Below are 25,937 nucleotides of genomic sequence, written 5' to 3' on the forward strand. Positions count from 1 at the left end.
AGAAATTGTCAGTATAAGTTGAGAGGGAGAAGAAAAAGTGGAAAACTACTATCATCCCAGACGTTTACACTGATGTTATTTGAGCAATGACAAGTGTGTACACGTATTAACAGCCAACACTTTAAATCCTCTCTGTCGCCATGAAAATATCATCTCAAACTGATGATTTTAGATCATAAAAAGTCATGCCAAAACTTTCAGCACATGATCTCCATAAAGCCAGGAATCATAAATGCTTTTTTGGATACTTTACATGTAATAAATCCCATAATTTCTAATGGGCTGATACATTTCTTTCTATCTGGTCTCCATCCCAAGTCATGAAACTTGACTCCACGATGTAAAGTAGTAATTAATATTATTTCCGGGACTAAACTTTAAAGACTACTTGACACGGGAAGTGGCTAAGTTATGTGGTTGATATGAAACTGCAAGGCTGAAAGGGGTTAGATGAGTGGGAGGAGGTGAAATGGGATTTTCATTAGCAAACTCTGAAGGTATTGATTGCCAGCTGTAGTCTATCTTCTAAATACCCTATGCTCATTACCTAACTGCACTACAGCTTGTCTGTAACATTCTCAATGCAAACCAAGACCATTTTTGCTCAGCTAAGAATTCCTTGCTTTTTAAAAAGAAGGAATTTTATCTCAAATAATAACTAAAATTAATAGTTGTACTACATTTTTCATCACTTAATACATTCATCTAATGGGCATCACCACTGATGTTTGTCTTGCTTGCTTTGTGATAAAAGAAGTGATACCTTTCCTGTCCAGCAGTGACAGTGATTGTTTCATATCAATAGAATTTTCTGCTACCGGATTACGATGAGGCCCGCATCCCACAGACTTTACCTCTTTTATAAAACTGATGCCCTATCTGTCCTTCATCAAACACACACCATCCTCTTAACACTTTTTACAGAATGTGAATGGGAGAAGATAATATTTTTAACATGTATAAGGTGTGAACATCCATCCCCTTATTGCATTTTGCAAATGATTATAAATATACAAGTTTAGCAGTCATTTTATACCAAGAAAATAGAGCCTGCACACATGATATCAACTTCCCAGGGATACAGACACTGAGACTTCATTCAGCTATCTCACAGTCAGCCATTTAATCCACCCCTTCCCACCATACATCATGTCACAATCTGAATTCACTTCCAGGTTGGCATAAATGTCATGACTTGCTTGTGCCTCAGTGAAATAAAATCATGTGGAAAATGACAACAAATTGTGTGAGTTATAAGTTTGAAGTGAAATATAGGGAAGATAAAGTATCTCCTCCTGTTGGTGCAAATTCATTCTTTTAAAGTTGATGAATATCTTACAGACAAGCTGACACACTGAAGTAATGTGCATTTTGCTCCTAACATCACACAAACATAAGTTTATCATACAGCTATAAAAGTGCCTTTGATATAATCTTCTCATTGAATGGCTTGCTCACATTGCTAACTCCACATCAGGAGTAGATAACATGATCACTCCTGGTAGTTGGTTCCTTCTCACATGCCAGGTCTATCTCTGCACCTGCCTGTAAACCAAATACCTACACTATTCATCCATGTTTACATTAGAAAATCCCCTTCCCTTCCACAGGAGTAGCATTCCATTTGTTTGGACCTAACTTCCCACCACATCACTAGACATGCAACAATGCTGCGCAAGCACACAGCCCTGCATTTGTTGACAAACATGGAAGCTATCCTTTATTTGTAGCAATCCATTTGCAGAGGGACAAGAGTATTGGCACCTCATAATACTGCCAACCAAGAACCTAGTGTGCCTCTCCTTCAGAGCCAGTAGTCTAAATCTACAGACCCCTTTCTTTATCTCACTGCTGATCATTCTTGTAGTTCGTCAAAGTCCTTTCAATGTCATACAGAAATTTCTTTCAGAGTTTGAAAGTGCACTGACTTTAGAAAAGGTAAAGTCTTTACTCTAGGCTGTAATGTGCCTCTCCCACGTTTGCTGACAAATATAGACAGGTTTGGACTGGAAGACTACGGAGACTACATACTAGATGCAGCCTACTGTACCTAAATCAGCACAGTGGAGGCAGCTTCAGCCGTTTCCGCTGGCCAAGGCTTGCAGGCAGAAGCCCCAATCTGGACTATTGATCCAAGGACGCCATACATTGATTGGCAAGCCTGGCAGAGTCTTTTCCCATGACAAAAATATGGAAATAACCTTTTTAAAGGGACAACTGACAGGATCTCTAAAAATGCTTTTCACTACACCTGAACATCACCTCAGGCAACAAATTGATAATGGTATTGCAAGCTATCTAATTAGAGGATCTCATCTTCTAATGTCAGGACTTCTTGATGAGCCATCAAAGACAGTTGATAGTTTTAGAAGAAAAAAATAATGTTCATCATCAGAATCAATCAGAACTATCTGATGTATCCACTTACAGCTCAACAACTTTCAGTTAATGATACATGAACTCATTCATTCTTTCTACTTCCTAAATCTAGGTGGGTGGATTATCACTTGGGTATAATTCACATGATTTCAAATAGGATTCATGAATACGTTATCATTTACAAAACATGTTATAGTATTCAATCATTCTTGAGCTTTCATTCCCAGCATCAAGTTTATAAGCCTCAAGATATACTGAAAGACTTCTACAGATGATGCATAAAATTATATTTGATATTCAAATAGCAGTCATTCATACATGTTCAGCCTTAATTCTACCCATGGATTACTTTATGGACATTTTATTGGCTTTTAAAATGATAAATACTAAATCATATATTCCACCATGTGACTATGTCTATGAATATCAAAATATCAAATCCCGATGGAATCCCATTTTCTTTGCTCACTTTTCCACTAATATCAAATTTATTTACCTTTCTTTGCTGTAAGTATCTATCACTTAAATCATCAATTCTTTTGGGATGGTCTATACTGAGTTATGAGCACGCAAGCAAAGTGCCAGAGCTAAACCAACTATACAAGTGCTGGTGTAAGAGTTATATATGACCTTCGGTTGATACCTTGTGAGTATACCTGGAAATTTCCCAAAGAGTATTAGATTCATACCTGCATAAATGATCAACAGCACACTCAAAGACTTATGAAAACAACTAACTCACTTGGTGTTACCAGTCTCCTACACACTTGTATCCTTATGAAACTGACATGTCTCCATAAGATTGGGTACTACTACACACTACAACCTTGAGATCAACATTAACAGTGGATGTTGGGTCTTTTCATTCATTCTGTCCATCCCCTAGAAATGAGTAAAATCATAGTTCTGTACCAATTTCACCATTGTCAACATTTCAGATGACAGTCTATCAAGTCTGGCTTTATTTTGCTAGAATTTTATTACTTATTCTATCTATAATCTATCTATGAATTATGTAAAACAATCTCCAAGACACATTTCAAAAAAAAAAAATTTGAATGCTTCCATCAATTCATGAAATGTTTATACGTTTGAGTAGGAGGTTATAGGGAGATGCGAGCTTAGTGTTTGTAAAATGAGTATTGGTCTGATAGAATGGAAAATGCATGTGATTATTGTTGCGATTCTCTTTTTCAGTCAATATAAGTTGGAATGACAGAGTAATCCCGATAAGAAACACATCTCTTAACAGGTAAAAACTATCTGAAAGTCATTAGTTTTGTAATGATTAGGAATGTCTGTCGTTAAGTTAATATGCTAACTACATATGCTTCTGCTTATAGACTTCACTATAGTTAATGTATTTTGTTTGCTTACATTGCATTAATACTCAATGCTGACTTTTATGATTGATAAAAACTTGAGTTTCATATAAAAATATGTTAACCAACAGATTAAGGGCATCTGAGTTAATTAGGAAACCACTTAGCAGATCACTCTACCTGCAAATTAAAATTTCCCGGTCCCTTTGCATTGTTGCAGGTAACGAGAGAAAACAGAAACAACACATATCAATTGCACCGACCCAAAGAAATTCAGAGAAGAAAAGTCACTTAGTTTTGCTCATAACTACCTGCAAAAATAGTCCTTTAAAATAGCAATGACGACAGCACTGCATTAAAGATTCAAACAAGACCAAACCGGGATGGCGAGAGCAAAATTGCCACATTAGCTGGTCCAATATAGTCTAGGCCTAGAGTAAGAGTTGTCTTCATGATCTCCACATATCTCTGACTTTAAAGGCTTCATGCTACTCTATACAACAGTCTGGAAAGACAATTAAGGTCTACATTTTTTTTTTCTTCCTCATCAGGAAATCCACCTGGTTTTCAAATTGTCAGGCTAGAGTGTCAGCGTTCAGTCAGAAAATGGGACCATTGTGCCAAAAAAGCTGCATTACCAGTCACCTCAGAGTACTAGTAGTTAGTACTGCCATCTGACAAAGTAGCAGGTGTAATGTACATTGAACCCGACACAAAAAACAAGAAAAAACCAGCACACGCCATAAGCCAGAGGCCATTCTGCACACAACATCATGTACATTATGCATTGCCAGCATCTTTCAGATACTTTACAACTACTTTATCATGAGATACTCTTTAACGAGCACCCACGTTTCACTTGTTAATGTCACTACGAGTATAACAAAACTGTGACAATCTGGTTTTTTTCTCCTTCTTTGTTTGTGTGTGTGTGTGTGTGTTTTACTGGGGTCACCTCTGTATGTTCTACACTATAAAGTGTATTTAACTCCTGGTGTTTGTTTTTTTTTTTAACAATTTCCACCACTGTATAAAAAAGAAACATTTGAACTTATTTCCTCTTTTCGTTGCTCATATCAAGTCAAGATCTGAGAAGTATACCTCCTTCCTTTAAGAAAAGGGAGGGGGAGGGGGGTATCTCTTCATAATTTATACCATGCATCCACCTAAGTCGTTTTACTTTTATGGTGATGATGCATGAAGATAAAGTCACTGGAGGATTTTTGTAGTTTGCATGTCATTCAATGCTTTCTTTTGAAAAAAAAAGAAAACAAAGAAAGAAAACAAACCAGGGGGGTGTTTCATCAACGTTTGTCAGTGCTGACAACCTGAATCACCATAGTAACAGTCAGTGACGAGAGCATCTCAGCCAATCAAAACCAAGGATTTTGCTGAAATTGTCAGCGCTGACAGTTGTCAGCGCTGACAAACGTTGATGAAACACCCCCCAGAAGATTTAAATCAGCAATCATTGACCAACTTTTTCCAAAAAGGTCTTTGGTGGAGGGACTCGAAGAGTACTTATGATACCTACCTCGTCGGTAGACATGTGGTAGTCTGGGTCAAACTGGCTAACAGAGGAATATGATCCACGGTCTCTCTTGGCCCAGGTCATGGTGCCTACAGCCTTCTGAGTAAATCAGTCCAGTCTCTGTAATCCCTGCTAGCCACTACAAACATCCCAACAGCATGATGAACAAGTCTTGTGAAGATTTGTTTCAAAACGACAGTACTAACTGCAACATTCAAACTCCACTTCTGAGATGCTGCTCATGTAGTGAAAGGATTCTGTCCAATTCCTGTCGAAAACTTGTTGGGGGCAGGTCAAAGTTCGTGTGGTCCCAACTCAAGAGGCACCAGTATTGTCACTGAATTGTAGGGAATGAGTGTATTATCCAACACAGGCAGTTTTTCACAATAAGCAGGAAGCTAAATATCCAAGCACTCAAACTTCCAAAAGCAAAGAAAGTCTTTAATACTGATGAACACAATGAAAAGTAGCTTGCGGTAACAGAATTAAACAGTTAAATAACTCAATGGAAGTTTTTTTTTTTTTTTTTTTTTTTATGGGCATCAGCAGATAGGCTAATGGTTTTAAACTTGCAAAGAAATTTTTAGAAAATCACCAGTTATGAAATAAAATATGCAAGAGGCACCAAATTCATAAAAACTAAAATGTATACATGTATATTTGCAAACTTACAAAATAAAACAAATTGCATAGGCAAACTTTGGAAGTGATTGAATGAAAAATAATTGATTTTCAGATCTACACAAGTTGCTTGTTTTCTTGACTACTGCTTCACGTCTATGTTTCAAGTACACTTTTTTTTTTTCACAGAGAATCATAAGTAGCACTTGTCACATCAGAACTCTTGTTTTTGCAAGCATTTGGATTTGACAGCTCCGCCAACCTGTCGAATGTTAGATAGATGGATGCCTGGAATGTAGAGCATCACAAGAAACAGCCGTGCTCCAAAACAGAGGAATGGTTGCCAAAATCTCTACACATTTCTGCCTTTGACTGCTGCTCGATGATTTGGAAATGAGGAACCGCTTGGAATCATTAAAAATTTGCAGCACTTTATAGGTATTAAAGTCCACTAGTTTCTTCAAATTTCTAAAAAGGAGTTTCCATGGACATTATATTATTCCTGCTCTTGGCTGTTGTCAGGTTGCAATTTATATAGTCAGATTTCCCAGGAAAATTCCTGAGATGTTAGCTCCACATATATAGGTGCCCCGGATGACCGAATAACTACTCAGCAGGTTACTGGTATGATGTCAGCACAGAGTGAAGTCAGTCTTGTTGAAGGGAAGTGATTACTGTCGCAACGGGGTGCATACACCAAGGACCCAAACATGTGTGTAGGAATCAAGAGATTAATGCCAGGCCGGTCGCAGACTCCACCAGTTATCAACATAAGATGTGGAAGAAGTCCGCCTCACACCGATACAGTCTATCGCTAGTGTCACACCATTCATTATACATGTGCATGTCGGGTTTCCACTGCCTGCGTGCTAGTCCCTGTGGGTAAGACACTGCACAATGACCATCCTCTCCCTAGCGCTAGAAGGGGAACCAGAAGGGGGGAGCGTTTTCCCACCAGCCATACCCAAGAGGCACTGGCTAGCCCACAATTTCTGCTGATTGAGTCATTGGGGATGGAGCCGAAAACAAGGTGTACTTGGAGTTCTCTGCAACAGCCTGGTGAAGAGCTGATTTCTTATCTGGTGGTGATTATGCACAGAAGAGCTGATGTCAGCGGGCCGGCTGCATCATATCATGAATTTATCATGACAACTATTCTGCAGCTCAGAGCACATAGCAGCAGAGAGGTGACACAGGCATGAGTTATTAACGAAACCCAGTGTACAGCACTGTGAATTGGCGCTTAGTGCTCTGCTGATGTATGCATGGACAACGCATGGACATGACTGTGTGTGTGTGTCTGCATATGTTTGTCTGTGTCTATGTGTGTGTGTGTCTGTGTGTGTCTGTGTGTGTATGCATGGATTTGGGTGGGCTTGGTATTGACAACACACACTGGTGCTGGTGTATATCTCCACTGCATGACGGGTATGCACAATAGCACAGGCTGCTAACGTGTGCATACTTAATGGGCTCACACAGAATGAACCTGTGCTTGTTTCTAGAAGGACTCGACCATTCTTTTCAGCAGGGGAGTAGCCTTCACAAGTAGAAACGGAAAACAACTTCCTTTCTTTCAAATGGTCAAATACTGGTATATTTTTGTGTTCTGTTCTGTTTTTTACTTCACAAATAAACAAACACATGACATCGCCTTTTGACTGCAACATTCCATTTTCACAGTTTCTGTCCATAACAAAAATCAATATATCTCCAGGCTTTATCTCCACATGTTCAATATGGCACATCAGGCATATCTACCACCAATATATTCAGCTTTTTACTTGCTTACATGACAATAGGACTAGAATATCACAAAACAAATAAGCACAAGGATATATGTACATTATTTGGCCAATTAAGACCCAGTTAATAAATTGATGAATATGCAGACTGCATATGCAATGATTGTGTTCTTTAAATGTGTGTGCCTCTGTAGAGTGAGACATAATTCATGTAAACTTTAGATGATGAAACATTTTGTACATTTTCAAGAATGTGTGTCATTTTGTCTTTATGTATTTATGACATGCTTCAGAACAAAGGATTTGTCTATTCTCTTTCATATACGATACAAAAAAGGACTTGCAATGAAATGATTTAATATTCAGTTACAATTGTCCAAGCCTATTTTACTGAAGAATAGAAAATTTTAATCTTTGTACACCATAAATTGTTTAGGGTATAAGCTGTACCAAATATAAATTCTGACTCAATCATATTGTTTAAACAATAATTGTTACATGTATAAGCTGTACCTGATGATCTAATAGAAATGAAGAACATATTTGCACATCTAGAAAAAAAATAGATTTGTATGTTCCGCAAATGAGTCAAACCTTCCTTCTATGCAGATCTTGCTTACATGGGCAGAGTGCTATATAAAGCATAGCAGCTTTAACACATTTTAATGCATGAATTTCTCAAAGTATATCTACTTTATATGCCATTTATTTTGCAGCGTTCTTTTTTTCCTGCAAATTTCAGAGTCAATTGATTTATACGCAACTATACCAACTCTCTAGTAAAATACTGCTTTCTTTATCAGAAATACAACATATGATATCTCCAAGATGGGAATTTGCTAACTTTACAGTCAAAAGGGATAAAATTTACTTCTTGTTTCATCGTTGGTACTTCTCAACCTCAATAATGATATTTTCTTTTAATGTCTCAATTTTGAAAATATTATGATGCAAACTTTATATACCTTTAACATTTTTTTCCTCTACTTTCCTTCAAAACAATTATGAAAAACAAGTCTTTTTTGTGTGATAGCAACAATATCGATTTTCTCTCAATGTTTAAACACTATGCAGCTTTGGTCTACTAAACATTTTAGTTTTTTGTGCATATCCATCAAAATTTGAAAGAGTTTAATATGATTACAATCTCTAATGGAGAAATGATTACAAACTCTAATGGAGACTACATGAAAATAATGTAATACACATCAAATCTATTGATAAATGTGATTATTATTAGTAATGGTTTGGTGTAAAACAAATTGCATTACAGCATGCTATGCTGAGAATAAACACATCCTCACATCTTATAAAACCTATCTAAAGTATGATGTTCCTTTTAAAACTGGAACAAGCAATACACACACACACACAAAAATGATGGACTATATGCCTATACACAGAATTCAAATCTTACGGCAAATACTAAGTTTGATAGCATTTACCCACGAAACACCATGCAAACCTCAGACAAAATTTTAAGGCTTAAAATGCTATCACTGTTGCTTGGGTGTGGCAACTTTCAATGGAAGCATCATGGTATAAAATTGCCAAATAAAACTAACCCTCCCCTCTTAGGAAGACTTCAACAATGTCCACAGAATGCAGAGGAAAAATAAAAAATAAAGCGTTCATAATCTCTGAACTGAAATCCAGGCAAGACTTCAATGACAGTGTTTGTAATCATACAGCTTGCACACAAGAACGGTTACTTCAGCTTTTCAGCTTTCTGTTCTTTCACAGTCAACCCATTGATCCAATGACCACTGATCAGTCTCTGCATAAACAGGATTAACATAGAAGTACACTGGGTTTTTGAATTGCAACAGGTTTGTAGATAAACCTTTCAAATTGCAAACACTAGCAATATAATTCAATCACTTCAGAGAAAAAGTCAGGATTGAGTCTCCCTATGTGGTTGTTCTAAAAGGTTCTATTATGATTTATGATTCAAAAACAGAAAAGAAAAAAGAAGACCAGAATTGGCCAGCTTCAATCTCATTTCATCACAGAGGTACTGGAATACAGGCAAGTGAAAAGGAAAAGCACTAGTTCAAGACAAATCAATGGCTCAGAGTATCCTACATCAGTTCTACTGCAGCAACAGATATAATAACAATATGGAAATACATGTGGCACATAAACAATGTGTGAAATATATTGTCAGATGACCATAGCTTGCATGCTGAGTAGACGACTCGTACACAAGAACGGTGTGAATATGTGTGTGTGTGTGTGTCTGTGTATGTTCACATTCAACCACGAGACTGCATAGCATCAACGGCAAAGACCCGTCATACAGTGTGTCCACCCATTACATTACATGATGGCCTCTATGCAGTCGTGGCATACAATCACACTCCATGTTGACATTTCTAGGCAGGTTCAACCTGGCACACTCTTGACAAGAGATGGCAGCAAAGACTGCAGTCATCTGTAAGACACAGCATACTGCCAGGAGGCAATACTGTGTGAATCAATATTTAATCAGTGTACTCATATAAACTAACGTATGTGAAGATCAACTAGCTTCTCACTAATAAGAAACATTATTTCAATCTAAGGTCTATAAGCTGTATCAAAAAGATATTGTTTGCCCTTTCTTAGATCTGCAAATCTTGAAACATTTGAAATAAACTATTGCCATCAGGAACCACTTTCATCAAGGGGAATTAACATATTTCAGGTATAAAAATACTTTACAAAAATGATCATTTAAGAGTAGCAATCTTCAATGTAAAAATACAAATACACAGTAACAGAAGAGAGACAAAACATTAACATCAACAGAAGAGAGACAAAAGAGATATATGACCTAGTAAACTGACAGAATATGGTCATCAATGAAACCATTTTATTCTTTTGAGGGGGAAAATATTAACATCCTAAAAAAGACTGCTTTGTTTTGAAAACAATAACTGATGAGATTGATCATAAAACAAGTTTACTCTATTATTGATAATTTGAGATATTTGCAATTAAAGCTGCTAAAAAAAGGATATGATAAGAAAATATGGGATATTTTTTAACAATTACTATGAGAATATTTCCTGTTACAGTGCAAGTAAGGCACTACTGGAAAGGTTTTATTTGTCCTATTTGATGATGGACTTACTTTAAAATTTTGAGAATGGCACTTAACCTGGTGTGTGATTAACCTCTTTAATCATTAGCAGATTGATTAACTGCAGAAAGAAAACAGAAGAGCTCGATCAACCACCACTTTAATCAATGTCCACTCACGACTTGACAGTACAGATTCCATCAATAATGTGGCAGCTGTAAATCCCAATCCACTGGACATCTGACCATGGCTATTACATACAATTTCCTCCTCCCAATATCACATCAGCCTAACAGCTTTTTGTGTAATTCTGAACAAATCAAACTGTGGCACTCTATCCCTCCATCAAGGAAGCCTCGGACTACAAGATGCTGTCAGAGATCGTCTCTGAAGAGGTTAAAATTCCTCCAGTAAAAAGTCGGTGAATCTAGACAGCATCAGACCCCGCTCAGGAGGCCTCGGCTCCGGCAGGGGAAAGGACAAACAGGAGGAGCGGTGAGTAATTACTCCATATGTGAAATCAAATGTGAATATTATGAATTAATCAGACGAGGGCTTGCAGTAGACTGCGTCGGTGCCCTGGGGCCCTCAAAGGGGGTCTAATTATAGCCTTTACCAGGACTCTGGGTGGGTCTTGAGGGCTGCGTAAGGGACTAGTCAGCCTGATAAGACGATGAATGGGCAAATCAATCCAACGAGATAACCAGCATTTTCTAATCAACAGAATACATTCTTTAGCTGTGTGATTAACATGTGTACACTTTTCATTCATTATTTCACTGGTTAATCATGTCACCTGAAACCAAATTATGAATATATATTTCCTCTTTTGCCTTCATCATACTAAAGAAAGGTGCATCCCTGTATGAAAAAAAAAAGGAGTGATGGTATTAATAGATTTCCCTGTGTGGGTAACATAGAATGCTAGATCACATAGAATTCGATGCAGCACACGATGTCCTTCAATGATTGCTATGTAATCAGTGAGTACCATCCTGTATGAAATATTAAGGTTAACAGTATATGTGAAAAGGCATCATCAAAATATCTTATGTGATATATATAAATTGTTGGGGCACTGTGGCATAGTTAATAAGACCTTTAACTTTTGATCAATCGGAGGTAGTAGTAGTTGAAGTATTGGTGGTAGTTGTAGTAGCAGTAGCAGTAATAGTAGTAGTAGTAGCAGCAGTAATAGTAGTAGTAGTAGTAGTAATAGTAGTAGTAGTAGTAGTGGTAGTAGTAGTAGTAGTAGTAGTAGTAGTAGTAGTAATAGTAGTAGTAGTAGTAGTAGTAGTAGTAGTAGTAGCAGCAGCAGCAGCAGCAGCAGCACTAGTAGTATCATTATCATCATCAGTATCATAATTTTCTTGGTTTCTGCTGATATTATTTTATCTGTTGATTTATCCTGCTATAGGATGACTAGATATCACTGGCAGTGGCCTGTTTGCCTCAGTGAGACCATTAAGAAAAGAAAAAAAAAGAACTTTCTAGAAGATGACTGCATTGTACACTCTTCAGATGAGATCACAATTTTACTGAAACCAAAATGTAGCTTTTATCACATGAATATGTATGTACATTAATAATTCACTCCTATCCGTTTTAAATTCTGTGTTTCTCCACAATCCATCATATATCATAAATATCCCCTTCGGTGTTCTTATGAGTTTCACTGATCTCTCAAATGTATGTCATTAGCTCAGATCATATCTATTCATACTGGCCAAAGTTTTTTGAACTCCTTGAATAACAATATTAAAATTTCTCCTTCTATATATGAATTAAAAAAAGAGATGAATTTTTCCTTTTATCATCCTATATGAATAATAATAGTGACTATAATGAAACTATTTTCTATACTGCAAATTGCAAAAGCCTCTAAGCAGTTGAAAGCCTCTACGCCTAAGGACTACAGATTTAACTGATTCCACTGAATCAATTAAATCTGTATGCCTTTTCTCTTATACTCACTTGCAAAATCTACATTGCCATTCCCTTTCTTTCATTGTTTCTATTGCCACATTATAGTTATATATCACTTCTTTTATCTGCCTTTGTCTTTCTTCAAGTCATATTATCTACAATTCCTCTATTTTTCTTCCCCTTTTCGTGCCGTACAATGATTTCTCAATGCATACCTTTGCAGGTCGCTGAAATACTTTAAACATAGTTAAAACAAAAGGTAATGGATGACATACCTGTCGAAGTAGACTATTGGAACTTGTGTCTGAAAAACTTCCATTGGAACGTTTGAATTTCCCCTTCTTCTTTGTACCCTTCCCAGTTGAATTCTGCAATGAACAAAAGTCAGTTGAAACAATGATTATATAAAATGCATAAGATACAAACAATATGAATTTTAACTAGTCAAAACATCAACTTTTTGCTATAAAAAAGAAAAAAAATATCATTAAAAAGAAGAATAATTCTTCTTTTATAGAATGATCTCCTAAAAAAAAGGTCTTGTGGTTGCAAATGTCTTCTTTCTGAGAAAGGAAAAGATTAAATTATTACAAATCCATATGAATGTATACACTAAATATCTCATTTCTCATCCATGGAACTAGCATCACTCTGATGACATATAGATGGAAAACACAAATTCCTTTTATTTACAACATCAGCGGCAGATCCAGAGGGGAGTGCACCGGGCGTGCACCGGGCGCGCCCCCCTCTTTATTTTTGTTAAAACAAAAGAAATAAAAAGAAAAAATGGGGGGACGCATGCACCCCCTTTAATTTTGTAAAGGCACCTCCCCTTTACAGAATTCCTGGATCCGCCCCTGAACATTGATGAAATGTACTGCAGATATTGATTGAAAGTTACAGCTTATAGGTTTAGATATACTGGTAGGTGAATCCAGATAGAATTACTAGAATCTTAGTATGACTCCACTGTATGATCTGCAAATAAGGGACACTCTTTTTTAAAAGAACAAAACATATGACATACAAATAACTCATGCACTGATAGTGAGAATACATGTCTAGTAAGAACATACTATTATCATGAGCATGTTTCACAGTACAAGAAAGTGAAAATAAAGGGACACAGCCAATTGCAACCTATTGCTGAGTCAAATTAATGAACGAGCTCCGAGTCCTGAGACATTGTTGCTCATTATTAATATTTGTGACTGATTATTGGTTTATGGTTGTGAACACATTGACATGCAGTTGAAGACATTAACCCATTGAGTACGAGTCCAGAGTATACTTGGGCAAGTGCCTATAGGAAATGCATGTTGTAGCAAAATCAGCCCATCCTCAATGGGTTAAGGTTTAGTCTCAGACTCTGCTGTAGCTGCCAACCTGAGATTCAGAGCAAGGTGTAAGAAGTCAGGTTTTTTTAGGCAAGGAAACTCAGAGAAGATGGGTGGAATTTGTCACTCCCAAACAACCAACACCATCATGAATATGCAAATCTTTCTCAGCAGTCAGGATTTCTAAGTCAACATGGACTGATGGACATTCTCTCCTGTAGCTTTATCCCGACACTGTCATCAAGTGAAAATCAGAAGCCTCTTCTTTCTACATCTGACTGCATTGATAAAGTGCCACCTGATTCTAAGCAATAGGCAAAGAAGCAGAAATACATGCAACAGTTTTCCCCCCTTGGTATGATAAACAAATATTCAGAAATGCCATGTGTGACAAGCTTGACAGTACTTTTTTGAGAACTGGTTCCAGCATCCTGTCATAATGTCAAACTGCATACTGGGTTTTTTTTTTTTCAGTCTCTGTGTAGTCTTGACATTGGTCAATACACCAAGCAAGGAAATGTCATATAAAAAATTATTTGTCAGACAAGTCAATTATCCCTTCCCTTATGTGAATGATAGTATGCCACTGAGATTTTTGGGGAGGGAGTTTAAAAATGCCTATGTGCTGATATACCCCAAGGATAGTTCTACCACTAATACTCGAGTCGCTATAATGACATAGTATAAGCCTTTGTTTCCCAGGAATGTCAAAGGTACAAGAAGATCATATGCATTACCAGTGTAATGTTGTTTTTTTTCTAATGAAAGCCTGGATCATAGTGAAAACTTACTTTAAGCCCTAGAATAATTTTCTCGTTTTCTTGTGAAAATTTTAACGTCAGCTGAACACACACATCCTAAAATGGGGCAACATACATGGTGTGCTGTACACACCCCACACTTTAAAAGAGTGCTATATTGGATAACTACGACATACACACACACACAATAAGATACATCCAAGCGGATGTCAATTCCCATGTGGAGAATATAATGTTGGATATATTTGACTGACTCATATTATAGCACTTCTGCTCTAAATATGGCAATGACATTATCTAATCACTGCCATGGGATTAATAAATATCTTAATAGTCCAATACCAAGCATGGTAGTGTGGAGTACCGAACTTGAGTACTAGTATCCAGCCCTCGGTAAAATAATACGTCACCATCCTGGACTTTTCCACTGCACCCAGTAGCCACAACGCATTCAGTACACACACGCACACACACACACACACACACACACACACACACACACACACACACACACACACACACACACACACACACACAGACACATAGCTTGATGGAACATATGACTACCCAAGCTCTCACACACATTGTACACCAGCCAAGTCTATGCCGGCGAGAGTGGTAGAGAGATACTAAATAGTTGACATGCTCCGAGTGTCAGTCATTCCATGGCACACAGACACACTGACAGACTGACAGACGAACGGAGGGACAGAGGCTACTTCCCTCTACCGGTATAGACATGCACATGTGATTGCACTCCTCCACAACAATAAACAAAAATGCAAATCTGTGCACTGCTTGCATGACAAACTACCAAAGGTAGCTTTGTTACATCTACCAGATGCACCATACTCTATTTAGATCATAATCACTATAATAACCTCTTGTAAAGTCTTTACTCATTTCATTGACAAGGATCTGCACTTGTATTTCAAAACCCCTTTAAAAGATCTGATGTCCTGCTATTAGACACATATCAACCTTTTTCTCCACACGAGTGCATTACATTCTATGCACTTTATCTTTATAAATTCTTGCTATCAAAAGATATGAGTGATCATTTGTAGGATCATTACACAGTCAGTCACACTATAACTTTGAGAGTACAAAAAACAAAGCACCTTGAATAACAACCTAAGTTTGAGGATTATTATAAGAAATCGTTACTTTTTCATCAAGATTTTCTTCATTGGTTCGCATTGCCACAAAGGGTACTAAAAATGCAAATTGTAACAATTTCAGTATCAAAAGTGTTCCAGGTCTGGTTTGCTTATTTTTAGCCACAAAACAGTGGGCATTCACAAACCTTTTATTCCTCATTTATCCTGATAAATCATGAAATAATCTACACAACAAAGAGGAATATTACTAATTTCTTTGGTGGTGTTGTTGTTGTTGTTGTTGTTGTTGTTGCTGTTGTTGTTATTTTTTAGTCCTCATACCCTCTAACCTTACACATCAACATAAACAAGGCGGTCCCCGGGTTACACCTACATTGGTATTGATTGCATCATTTCATATATCCCCTGAAAGCAAAAAGGGCATTAATGCATGTTATTGTATAGAGTTTTATGTCCTACATTACAAGCAACCAACAACATGATTCATCTACAGTATCCAAAGAAAACATTTACCGGGTATACATGATTTAAAATATCAGGTCAAAGTACTGCTTTGAATCAAAATGGTTATGAATATTAAGGAATTTGTGTTATTTTACTCTATACTTAAGATTCAGAGAAAGTCTCTTAACTGTGCTATTTTTGCATCCTGAAAGAATGCCCAATATGTGGTTTATAATTTTTCTTACAATGGCATTCTTTCAAAAATTGCCTTTTATTTGCACAGTCTACAGTGATATATTGCAAATATAGTTATATAACATATATAGCACATCACAAAGCTTGATGTTCTTGGTACTTCTCCATTAACTCTTAACATAAAGGACCTAAAAAACTGAAAGCCATTGATTGGTCACTAAAACTTCAGCCTTGATTTTTTGTCCTATCTAATCCAGTGATACGCAAGTAGGGAGCCATTCACTCACTGTGGTAATACACTGTAGCTTTGTAGCTCGGAACAAGACGAGATCTTCTCTGTACAATAGACTTTAGAAAAGTCTCTGCCTGCGAGACACTTTCACGTCATGAGGCCTATGACGTATTAACTAGCCAATCTAGATAGAGTGCAGTACAGACAGTGAAATGATTTCAAGACAAACTCTTGGAATATCTGCATTTATAACCCTTGTATTGTTGTAGGGGGGAAGCATTTATATTTAAAACCTATCTCCCTTTCACCACCTATCACACATGTCCCTATCAAATAGATTTTGATGGTGAAAAAGAAGAGGCCATAATACATCAGGACTTACAAGAATTGGTAGCCATGTATAGTCTAAAAGAACCGTATCCCAAAATAGACAGTTCTCTTTCTGTTGAATTCTGCAGGATACATGGAAATAAAAACCAATCATTGTCGAATCTCATGTTTTTCAGCTTTTAACCATCAAACCTCACTCTATGATTTTTCATTCCAAAGTCTGATTAGTTTCAAATAGCGGAAAAATGAAGAAGTTCTGTTTGTGCTGTTTACAGGAAAAAAGGACATCTATCTACAAGGGCATGAACTTAATGACATTTTAGTGAGATAACAACATCATAATTCTATGTCTCGTTGATGTAGGTACTGTGTATTACACAAACAATATTTGACCATACGACAGTACCTATCTGATATGTCAAGTTATTCCATCACCATGACAACAAAAGATTGTTGACAAACAAAACATGCATCTTCTCACTGACAGACTGATGTTTTCAAAATATCTGACATAATCCCCAGCTCACAAATTCAGCTGATGTTTACAAGGCACCCTTCTTTACACTGATCAGCCATAGCTCTTCATTGTGATGTGATAGACACATTGATATTTCATTTGTGCTAAAAAAAAAAATTATGATAAATTTTCTACAAATGTCAGACAACTTCCCTCACTAGGTCTGCGAATTGTCATCCTGTACCTGTGAGGAGATTTCATCATATATTCAAGTCAGAATTCAGAATGATATAACTTATAAACATATCATATACATGATAGAAGTACCACACACAGAAAAGGAATGAACAGCAATCTGACTAGCTAAACTATCAAAGTACTTCCATGTATGTCAGTTCTCCGGTATTTACCACATCACGGTTTAACAGTCATAAGAGCCCTAGAATCATCATTTTTTTGTTCTTCTGATGACCAGAAATACAAGCTATGAGAAAACCTGGAGATGATAGAGCTAAAATAATGATTTGGAATCTAAAAAAAAAAAAGAAAATAATTGGCCAAACTGACAACCCAATTTGGCTTGAATCAGCAGCATGTTTCTGTAGGCAGCCAAAAGTGGGAGCTCTCTTAAAAAAAAAACCAAACAAACAAACAAACAAACAAACAGAGTCAGACATTCCAGTTTCCCTGAAACTAAGTGAGGAGCTGACATAAGGTATTTATTAAATATTCCATCTTAAAGAATGAACACTTCGACCATGGTAACATTATAATTTCCGTTTGTGACACCAGTATACACATCAGCATAATACACTTCTGAATTTGTTTCATCTCAGGCTAACAAAAATCAGATACACAAATGAAGCTTCATGTTTCTTTCATTTCATCTAGATGCCTACACATGTACATACCCCTAATGTTGAGAATTTGCCTGCAATGGCATCAGACCACATCTTTGTCTCGTTTCGTTTGGATATCTTTTCATTGCAATCACAACCTCCCTGAAAAAGACCTCACATAATGCTACTACCCTGCACACTGTGGCGAGGGTGGGACTGATTTAAAATAATTGATTACATTTTTTTTTTTTTTTTTGCTTTTGCACAATGAAATGACACACAAGGACATTGCTACCTATCACTTTACATGCCACCATCATTGATTGTAAAATGGACTGGAGCTATAGAGAAATGACAGGCTCTATTAGTCATTAGCATAAAACAACCCCACCTACAGTATGTCACTTTACACTTGTTTCTACTCACTCAGGGACTGCACTGAATCCTATGGTGTTATCAGTTCTTAATGATGCTTCAATTTAAAAATTTTCCACGCTCATGGATATCAAAAGACAACGCAGAATGGCACGACACTTCAAACATGTCAATGACAATTTGTATGTTATTTTCCTTTCAAGTGCAGGCCCAGGTCTAACATAATACCGCTTTCTTTCCCCTACAAAGCATGATCTGTTTCACCACTAGTTACAAAGTGCTGTGACACAATCATAAATGTACAAACAGAACATGAACAGAACGTTACCGAAAAATGAACTACCTTTGGTAGTATGTAAATAAAATTCTGCAGCTCTTCCCGAAAAAGTAATGATTAAAAAAAAAAAAGTTTCCTGGTTCTGTCAAATGTATTTGCTGGGAGTAACCATTCCAGAGTTGGGGGCAAGAGCACAATCTTAGGCTGAGAAATAGAAGGGCTGTTTTTTTTTTTTTTTTTGGGGGGGGGGGGGGTATTGAGTTCTTGGTATCATGTTGTAGAGCTTAATCTCCTCTACATTGTGGTGTCAATATCAAATTATTTTCAATTTCAGTCATTTGTTTCAAATCAAAACCAAAAGGGTGCCATTTTACACTACATTTGGAACAATGCTCATAAATCTACTAACTTTTGATCAAATAATCTTTTTACTTCAAGACAATTGATTGCTTAGTTTTTTTTTTCTATTTATGCTCAAATCTTAGAACATGATAACGCCCTTCTGGTTCTCAGCAGAAGATATCTGATTGATAACCCCTAGACTCGCATGGCGAGAGGGACTTGAAGAAATGGTTGTGATATGGAGAAGTGTTATATTAAGAGAAGTGTAAAAAATGAAGGCTAGATTATTATGTCACTTGATACCTGAAAATGAACATACTTGTTTGTCAGGGCAAGAGTCTTTTATTGAGCGCGGTGATGAATACGAAGCCAGAGTTATTCATCTAGCATGTGAACTTTGGTTTACAAGAGATTAGACGTACCGCTGTGTTTTGTGACATTAGAAAAGGTCTTCTTCATGTTCAGAGCCTGCTTTTGTCTAAACACTGTTGGTCAATGGAATGGAAAGATTGAATGTGAGATTCCTGTATTACTAATCACTGGAGACTGTAAGATGACATCAAATTTTGATCATGGGAATAGAAAGTAGCATTTCCACAATTTGTGCTTGGACACAGTATAATTCTCCCAATAATAACAATTCTGAGTTAGCTGGTATTTCCATTGGTTCTACTGTTATTCTTCCTAAGGTAAGGTAGCATTATCACCCATACTTCTTTATCTGCATTATTTTATTAGCTGGCTGGCAGCAAGTTACAGAGTAACACCACATAAGGTTTTGTTTTTGCTTTATGACAGATACACCACCGATAAACATATAATTTACATATCAAAACTATTTTCATCTCACAAAATTCCCACCGACTACACAAAAGGACAATACTTGTTCAACCTTTTGCCAATTAGAATCTCTCTGTAACGATAAATTCCTTGATGCAATCATGCATATACAGATCAATTCATCGCTGGCCCCTGAATGCACCTCATCACAAACACCACACATGCATGTGTGATAATAGGCACTCTGTACCTACAGTGTACTCTACATGAATGCATGTGGCCAGTGCTTTGAAGCACTCAGTGTAATTGTCATGCTGCTCAAATTTTCCAAGTGTCGCTGAAAGTACCTGTGTATGTGCATTGTTACTGATTATGTCATTAAAGAGTGATCTATCCATTTTTAAATAACCCTTCTGTGAGTCATGCTTTTACAATAGAATGTGGAAACAAAGTAATACGGTACATAATTATAGAAATTTATGGATTTTATTAGATCTTATAACTTTGAAATTCTGACCCAAGTTGACCATTGTTCATTGTCAGGGGCGGATCCAGGAATTCCGTAAAACGGAGGCGCATGCGCCCCCCCCCCCCCCCAAAAAAAAAAAAAAAATTCTTTTTACTTTGTTTATTTTAACAAAAAATAAAGAGGGGGCGCGCACCCAGTGTGCCACCGCCTGGATCCACCACTGATTGCTGTGTTAATCACAGATTACATGGATGTAGCAGTCCCACACATAGTATTGTGTGTCTGTTAAATTTAAATAGTTGCTCAGTCATAAAAACAAAAAATAACATGGTCTGCCAGAATGGCACACTTTCCTTAATTCATATTTATACATATCATACAAGATGAAAGTCTGAGACAGGAAAAAACAAGAGGAATAGGCCTAGATATTTTTTTTCCTGTTTTGCCACCATTGTTAGTGCAAAAGCACTAAGAGATGAGACAATAGGTTATAAGAGCATGGCCATATACTCTCTTTCCTTCAGATATTCCATCCTGAAGATGAAACTCCCTTTAACAGCACTGATTCTGCAGGAATGATGATTTAGAAGCTCTGCATGGAATTGAAAGTACACTTAATTAAAATGCATAGACACATGAAAGTTACACCGATTATACATCCGTGACAAATTCTGTATGTTATACATATGCCATTAACTATTCTTGTTTTTATCTGTTCACAGAAATCATACTCATGCTGTTGATACTTATTTGACATGCATCTTGCATGCGTTTATAAAGCTGGAAATACCAGCATTATGTGTTGGTGATAAAATTTCAGGTGGCTGGTATATATAAACTGCTTTTTACTGGCCACTACAGGATCTCAAGTAACACATCTGTCAACATGCTTGCTTTTTAACTGACCTTCAAGGAAAAGTAGAACATGTGCATTTATTACAGGTACTGTAACGTGTGGCTATACCAGCATTTCAGGAACTGTTAACTTGTGGTTATATTTTTACAGTCTTATCACTCTTTACAGCATAGTGCATACACTGTTATGATGCAGTTATATCAAATGTTGATAGATCTGCTTCAGTGCTATAAATCTATCCGCTATGACACTGCTAACAGTGATTTTTATTTGATTCATCAAAAAATATGGTTTGAGATTGTAAAACATACTTAAAGAGACTTCTTTGATCCTGAAAAGGCTGGGATCACTGAAGGTTTGCTGAACTTTGTCTTCACTAAAATTGTTCATATTAGTATCCTTAAGATTGCATATCATACATTCATAATTTTTCATGCCTGCTTGACTTCATTTTGTCTTTTTGTAGACTGATGTCGTACACTTTAATTAATCACTTACCTGTTTCAACTATTAGATTTAAACAATATTTTACTCAGTTTCTTTGTTTAATCAATTTTGTGTTGCTCCCCATTTATGTATGAAAAAAAGCAAAAATAGAATCAATCAATCAATCAATCAAGTAAAGGCTTTTACATTGGATGGTTGTAATCAATGTCGGATATGATCATAATGTCAAATTCTGTCAGACAGTGCATTAGGTTTCCACTTCGTATTTGTTCAATTTACAAGTACTTCAAACTTGAATAATATATAAGATACCTACATTGTAGAACTTGTTCTAATTTGTGGACAGCATCACAAGCCTAACAACTCGATCTAAAAGAACAACGTCTTTGTATCAGGAGAAACCTCATAACAATGAATTCACACATTCAAATCGAAACAATGTCAAAAGATTGTACCTCTTCCCATCCGGGATACCTCCCTGAATGCCCTATAGTGTCAGTTACCACAGAGTTTGATGACAATATTAAACACATACTGTCTACGATGGAGTGATATCATTTTTAGAGTGTTTAGTGGTGGTGTGAAACAAGAAGCGTCAGGCGAGTTTTTTGTTCTCCCCCTAATAAGCTGTGGATTTCTTTGTACTGCAAACGTCATAGCTAACCTTGAATTATACCAGCACAGGCTACTACCAGTTATCTATGCCTAGGTCTTTTCATCACATACTTGGTGAACCAGGGTTAAATCGGTTACAGCTATCGGTAGCATCCACAGGATGTGACAATTCTCCCAACTATTCGTTCACTCTGCTGGAAAACGTGATCAAAGAAAGCATATTATGGCTATTTTTGGTAAACACAGTAAATATGTGATTATTTATTACACAGTGATAACAAAGAAGAATCTGTGCACATGTTCTAGCACGCTACTAAGCAACGTACGAAACTGGACCCTCAAATTGATAAAAGGAATAAGAACCCACAGAAGCATGCAAGGTAACATGACCTTTATGCACAGTCACTTTGTTGGCTACTGGAATTTTTTCCACAGGCATAAAATATTTGTTTGAAAGATTTCAGGGTCCAGTCACAGAATACATGCAGTCAGAAAGAGGACAGATACATTTTACCTGAATACTTCAGTCACAGTTGACTTGTTTCTCACGTGTGTCCACACGTTTCTTCGATATTACGTGACACCTTAAAGTGTTGCAAACACTTCACTTCTACAATCATTTGTGTCTTTAAGGGTTTCACTTGTAAATCAACTGGTATACGGGTCAGAGATCTGAAATTGCTTTTTTCAGAAACATGAAAAATTTTTTGAGCAACAAGCACTTTCACATTTCATGACAACATTACTTTGTCAATTGTGTTAATCACAGAGGATGCAGTTGGTATGCAATTAGTTTGGTTCCCTTCAAAGAAACATTCAGTACTGCCAAATTGTCTTCTACTTCTAGAAATCTAACCTGGTATGATTGGTTTACTAAATTATTTGATACCATTTTATTAGAGAAAAAAATCTAGACTTTATATACTCATATCATATCATTGTACATCAAATGTGTATCTTAACTTGCAATTGATGAAATCGTTACCAACACTATAGGTATTTGTTGGTAGTTTTTTTTTTATCTTCTGGATGTCATTACTGACATCAGTATTTGACATTCTTTGTGCTTCCTAATGCCTGTGCATAATACAGGACTTTCTTATAATTCCTACATATTGATATTCAAATCCCTTAATAACATCACATTGCTACAGTTTTGTGAACATGCTATCAAATGAGATCATATCCCATTGATGCCTCTATATTCTTTCTCCCTACACTGTTTATACATCCACCCTATACACAAGACTGACATCTTTATCCCCTAAAATTAAACAGATAAGTATTGTATACAGGCCTACATTGTACGTCACGAATCATTGTTTATATGTAATGTAATGTTTAAATCACAGAGTTTATGGGTAAGTGTGCACTGAATTTCCCTTTAAAAGATTTTTTTTTTCATCAACCTTATGTCCCTGAGATTATCTTCTTTGTAAACACTTAGACCTTGATAAGTATTGGGAAAATCCCAACAAAATGCTGAATGATAAACAACTCCAGCATGGCCGGGCATGTGGTTTAGTTATATGAATAATAATAATATATTTTTTGATAATTTGCAAGATGATGGCTCAGCCTTAGATGAATACTCTAATCAAGATTAACTTAAAAAAATAAAGATCGAAAGAATGTCCATTACTAAATCAGCACAAGACTTAACCTATTGAGAACGGGTTGATTTTGCTACAACATCGCATATTTCCCCCAGACACGTAGGCCTACTGCCTGAATATACTTGGGACTAGTCTTCAAGTTAAAAAAAAAGAAGAAAATAATACCAAAGCCTGGATATGAGGCTATGATCTCCCATCTCCACTACCACCCCCCCCCCCCCCCCCCCCCACACACACACATACACATATGCTTGTATCAAATTACTGTGGCATCTATCCATCAGGGCTAGTCCATGGGCCAGGCCAGATATTGGTACCATCTGAGGTGGCAAAACCTTTTTGGTGTCATTTTGTTTGTCGGGCATAGATATGCTTATCAAGCTATGATAGCATTTCCAAATGAGTAGCTTAGTCATAGTAAATGAATTTTAAACCAATTTGGTTTCGTTGTTATATCCCTATACTTCTGAATCGAAACTAACCGCCATACAAAGAAGAGCACAGTCTTCTGTATGTTCCATAGAGCTGTAAAATGCAGCTCTATGGTATGTTCACAGGTGTTCTGTTGTAAACGCGGTGCGCTTAGTCTTTATTCAAGGCAGCGAAGGGAATATCCAAAGGTTATGATGTCCACAGCGCTTAGTCCTTATTCTAGACGGCGAAGGGAATATCCAAAGCGTATGATACAGTGTATATCCTTTTATCTAAAAACAACAACAACAACAACAAAAGCAATTCCTAGTGAATTTTACCGTATTTTTCAATCATTTATCATTTTCCTGTGAAAACGCTACGGTGAAAATGCTGATACCACGCCAATGTCGCTTTATTTCCCTCCAACAATATAAGATAATGCAAAAACAATGTACCGGTACACTACGATACATTATAATGAATGATATTGTAAATGAACAGAGTGATTTTTGTTTAAAACTGATGTATTTGTTGATAGGGTAGTATAAAAACAGTATAGATAATCCCTTTTATGAGGAACTTTAGATATGATAACGGTACATTGGTCTAGATAAAGAACTAAGCGCACCGCGTGACAGCTGTGGACATCATAACCCTTTGGATATTCCCTTCGCTGCCTTGAATAAAGACTAAGCGCACCGCGTTTACAACAGAACACCTGTGGACATACAGAAGGCAGTGCTCTTCTTTGTATAGCGGTTTAGTTTCGATTCAGAAGTATAGGGATATAAATACGAGACCAAATTGGTTAAAAATTCATTTATTATGACTAAGCTACTCATTTGGAAATGCTATCATAGCTTGATAAGCATATCTATGCCCGACAAACAAAATGACACCAAAAAGGTTGTGCCACCTCAGATGGTACCAACAACCCATTTTTCGGGTCTTGGCCCATGGACTAGGCTGTTTATACTATGTCTCTGACGGATATCTAGAAATTAAAAACTAGATACCAGGTATACAACGCATGTATGTTGCACACAACATGGGACATCACTGACCACAAGACACTAGTACTAAGACTTCATGCACTTCAAACATTGTTGCCATCACGTACTAAAGGGTTTCTGACTGATTCAGGTATACTATATTCCTATAAGTATATGTGAGAGTCTACCAGGGGGACACCTTGTCATTCATTATTTTCCACCAGATGCATGCATGGTCAATGTATAGTGACGTAGCATATACCTCTGGCAGCTAACAAGAACTGACATGATGGATGATGCTTTGGTTGTTATCTTTGCCTCCCAGAACATGCTGATCTTCTTAGGCTACGTTTAATCTAAAAATATTCTGAGGCAGAATCACGATCCTAAATGCATTTGAGGCATTTTCAGGGGTTAGATAAATGCAACCGGGTTTTCAAACACGTT

The 25,937-nt window shown here is 36.7% G+C and overlaps 1 protein-coding gene across 6 annotated transcripts in view; it reads right to left on the reverse strand.

Moving 5' to 3' along the window:
- The window catches only part of LOC139717983 (voltage-dependent L-type calcium channel subunit beta-1-like), a 122,346-nt gene that overhangs the window by 44,078 nt on the left and 52,331 nt on the right, over positions 1-25,937 (reverse strand). For 4 of the 6 annotated variants that reach the window (XM_071629469.1, XM_071629472.1, XM_071629471.1 and 1 more), the window contains one exon: positions 12,864-12,956. In XM_071629469.1, coding sequence (XP_071485570.1) covers positions 12,864-12,956 — 93 coding nt within the window. Of the gene's footprint in view, positions 1-5,235; positions 7,058-12,863; positions 12,957-25,937 lie in introns of those variants that run through there. The other 2 variants (XM_071629470.1, XM_071629473.1) reach the window with 2 other exon arrangements.

This window comes from Diadema antillarum, unplaced genomic scaffold (genome assembly GCF_040938485.1).
Source record: "Diadema antillarum isolate AM-2024a unplaced genomic scaffold, OU_Dant_1.0 scf00000086, whole genome shotgun sequence".
Taxonomy (NCBI): Eukaryota; Metazoa; Echinodermata; class Echinoidea; order Diadematoida; family Diadematidae; genus Diadema; species Diadema antillarum.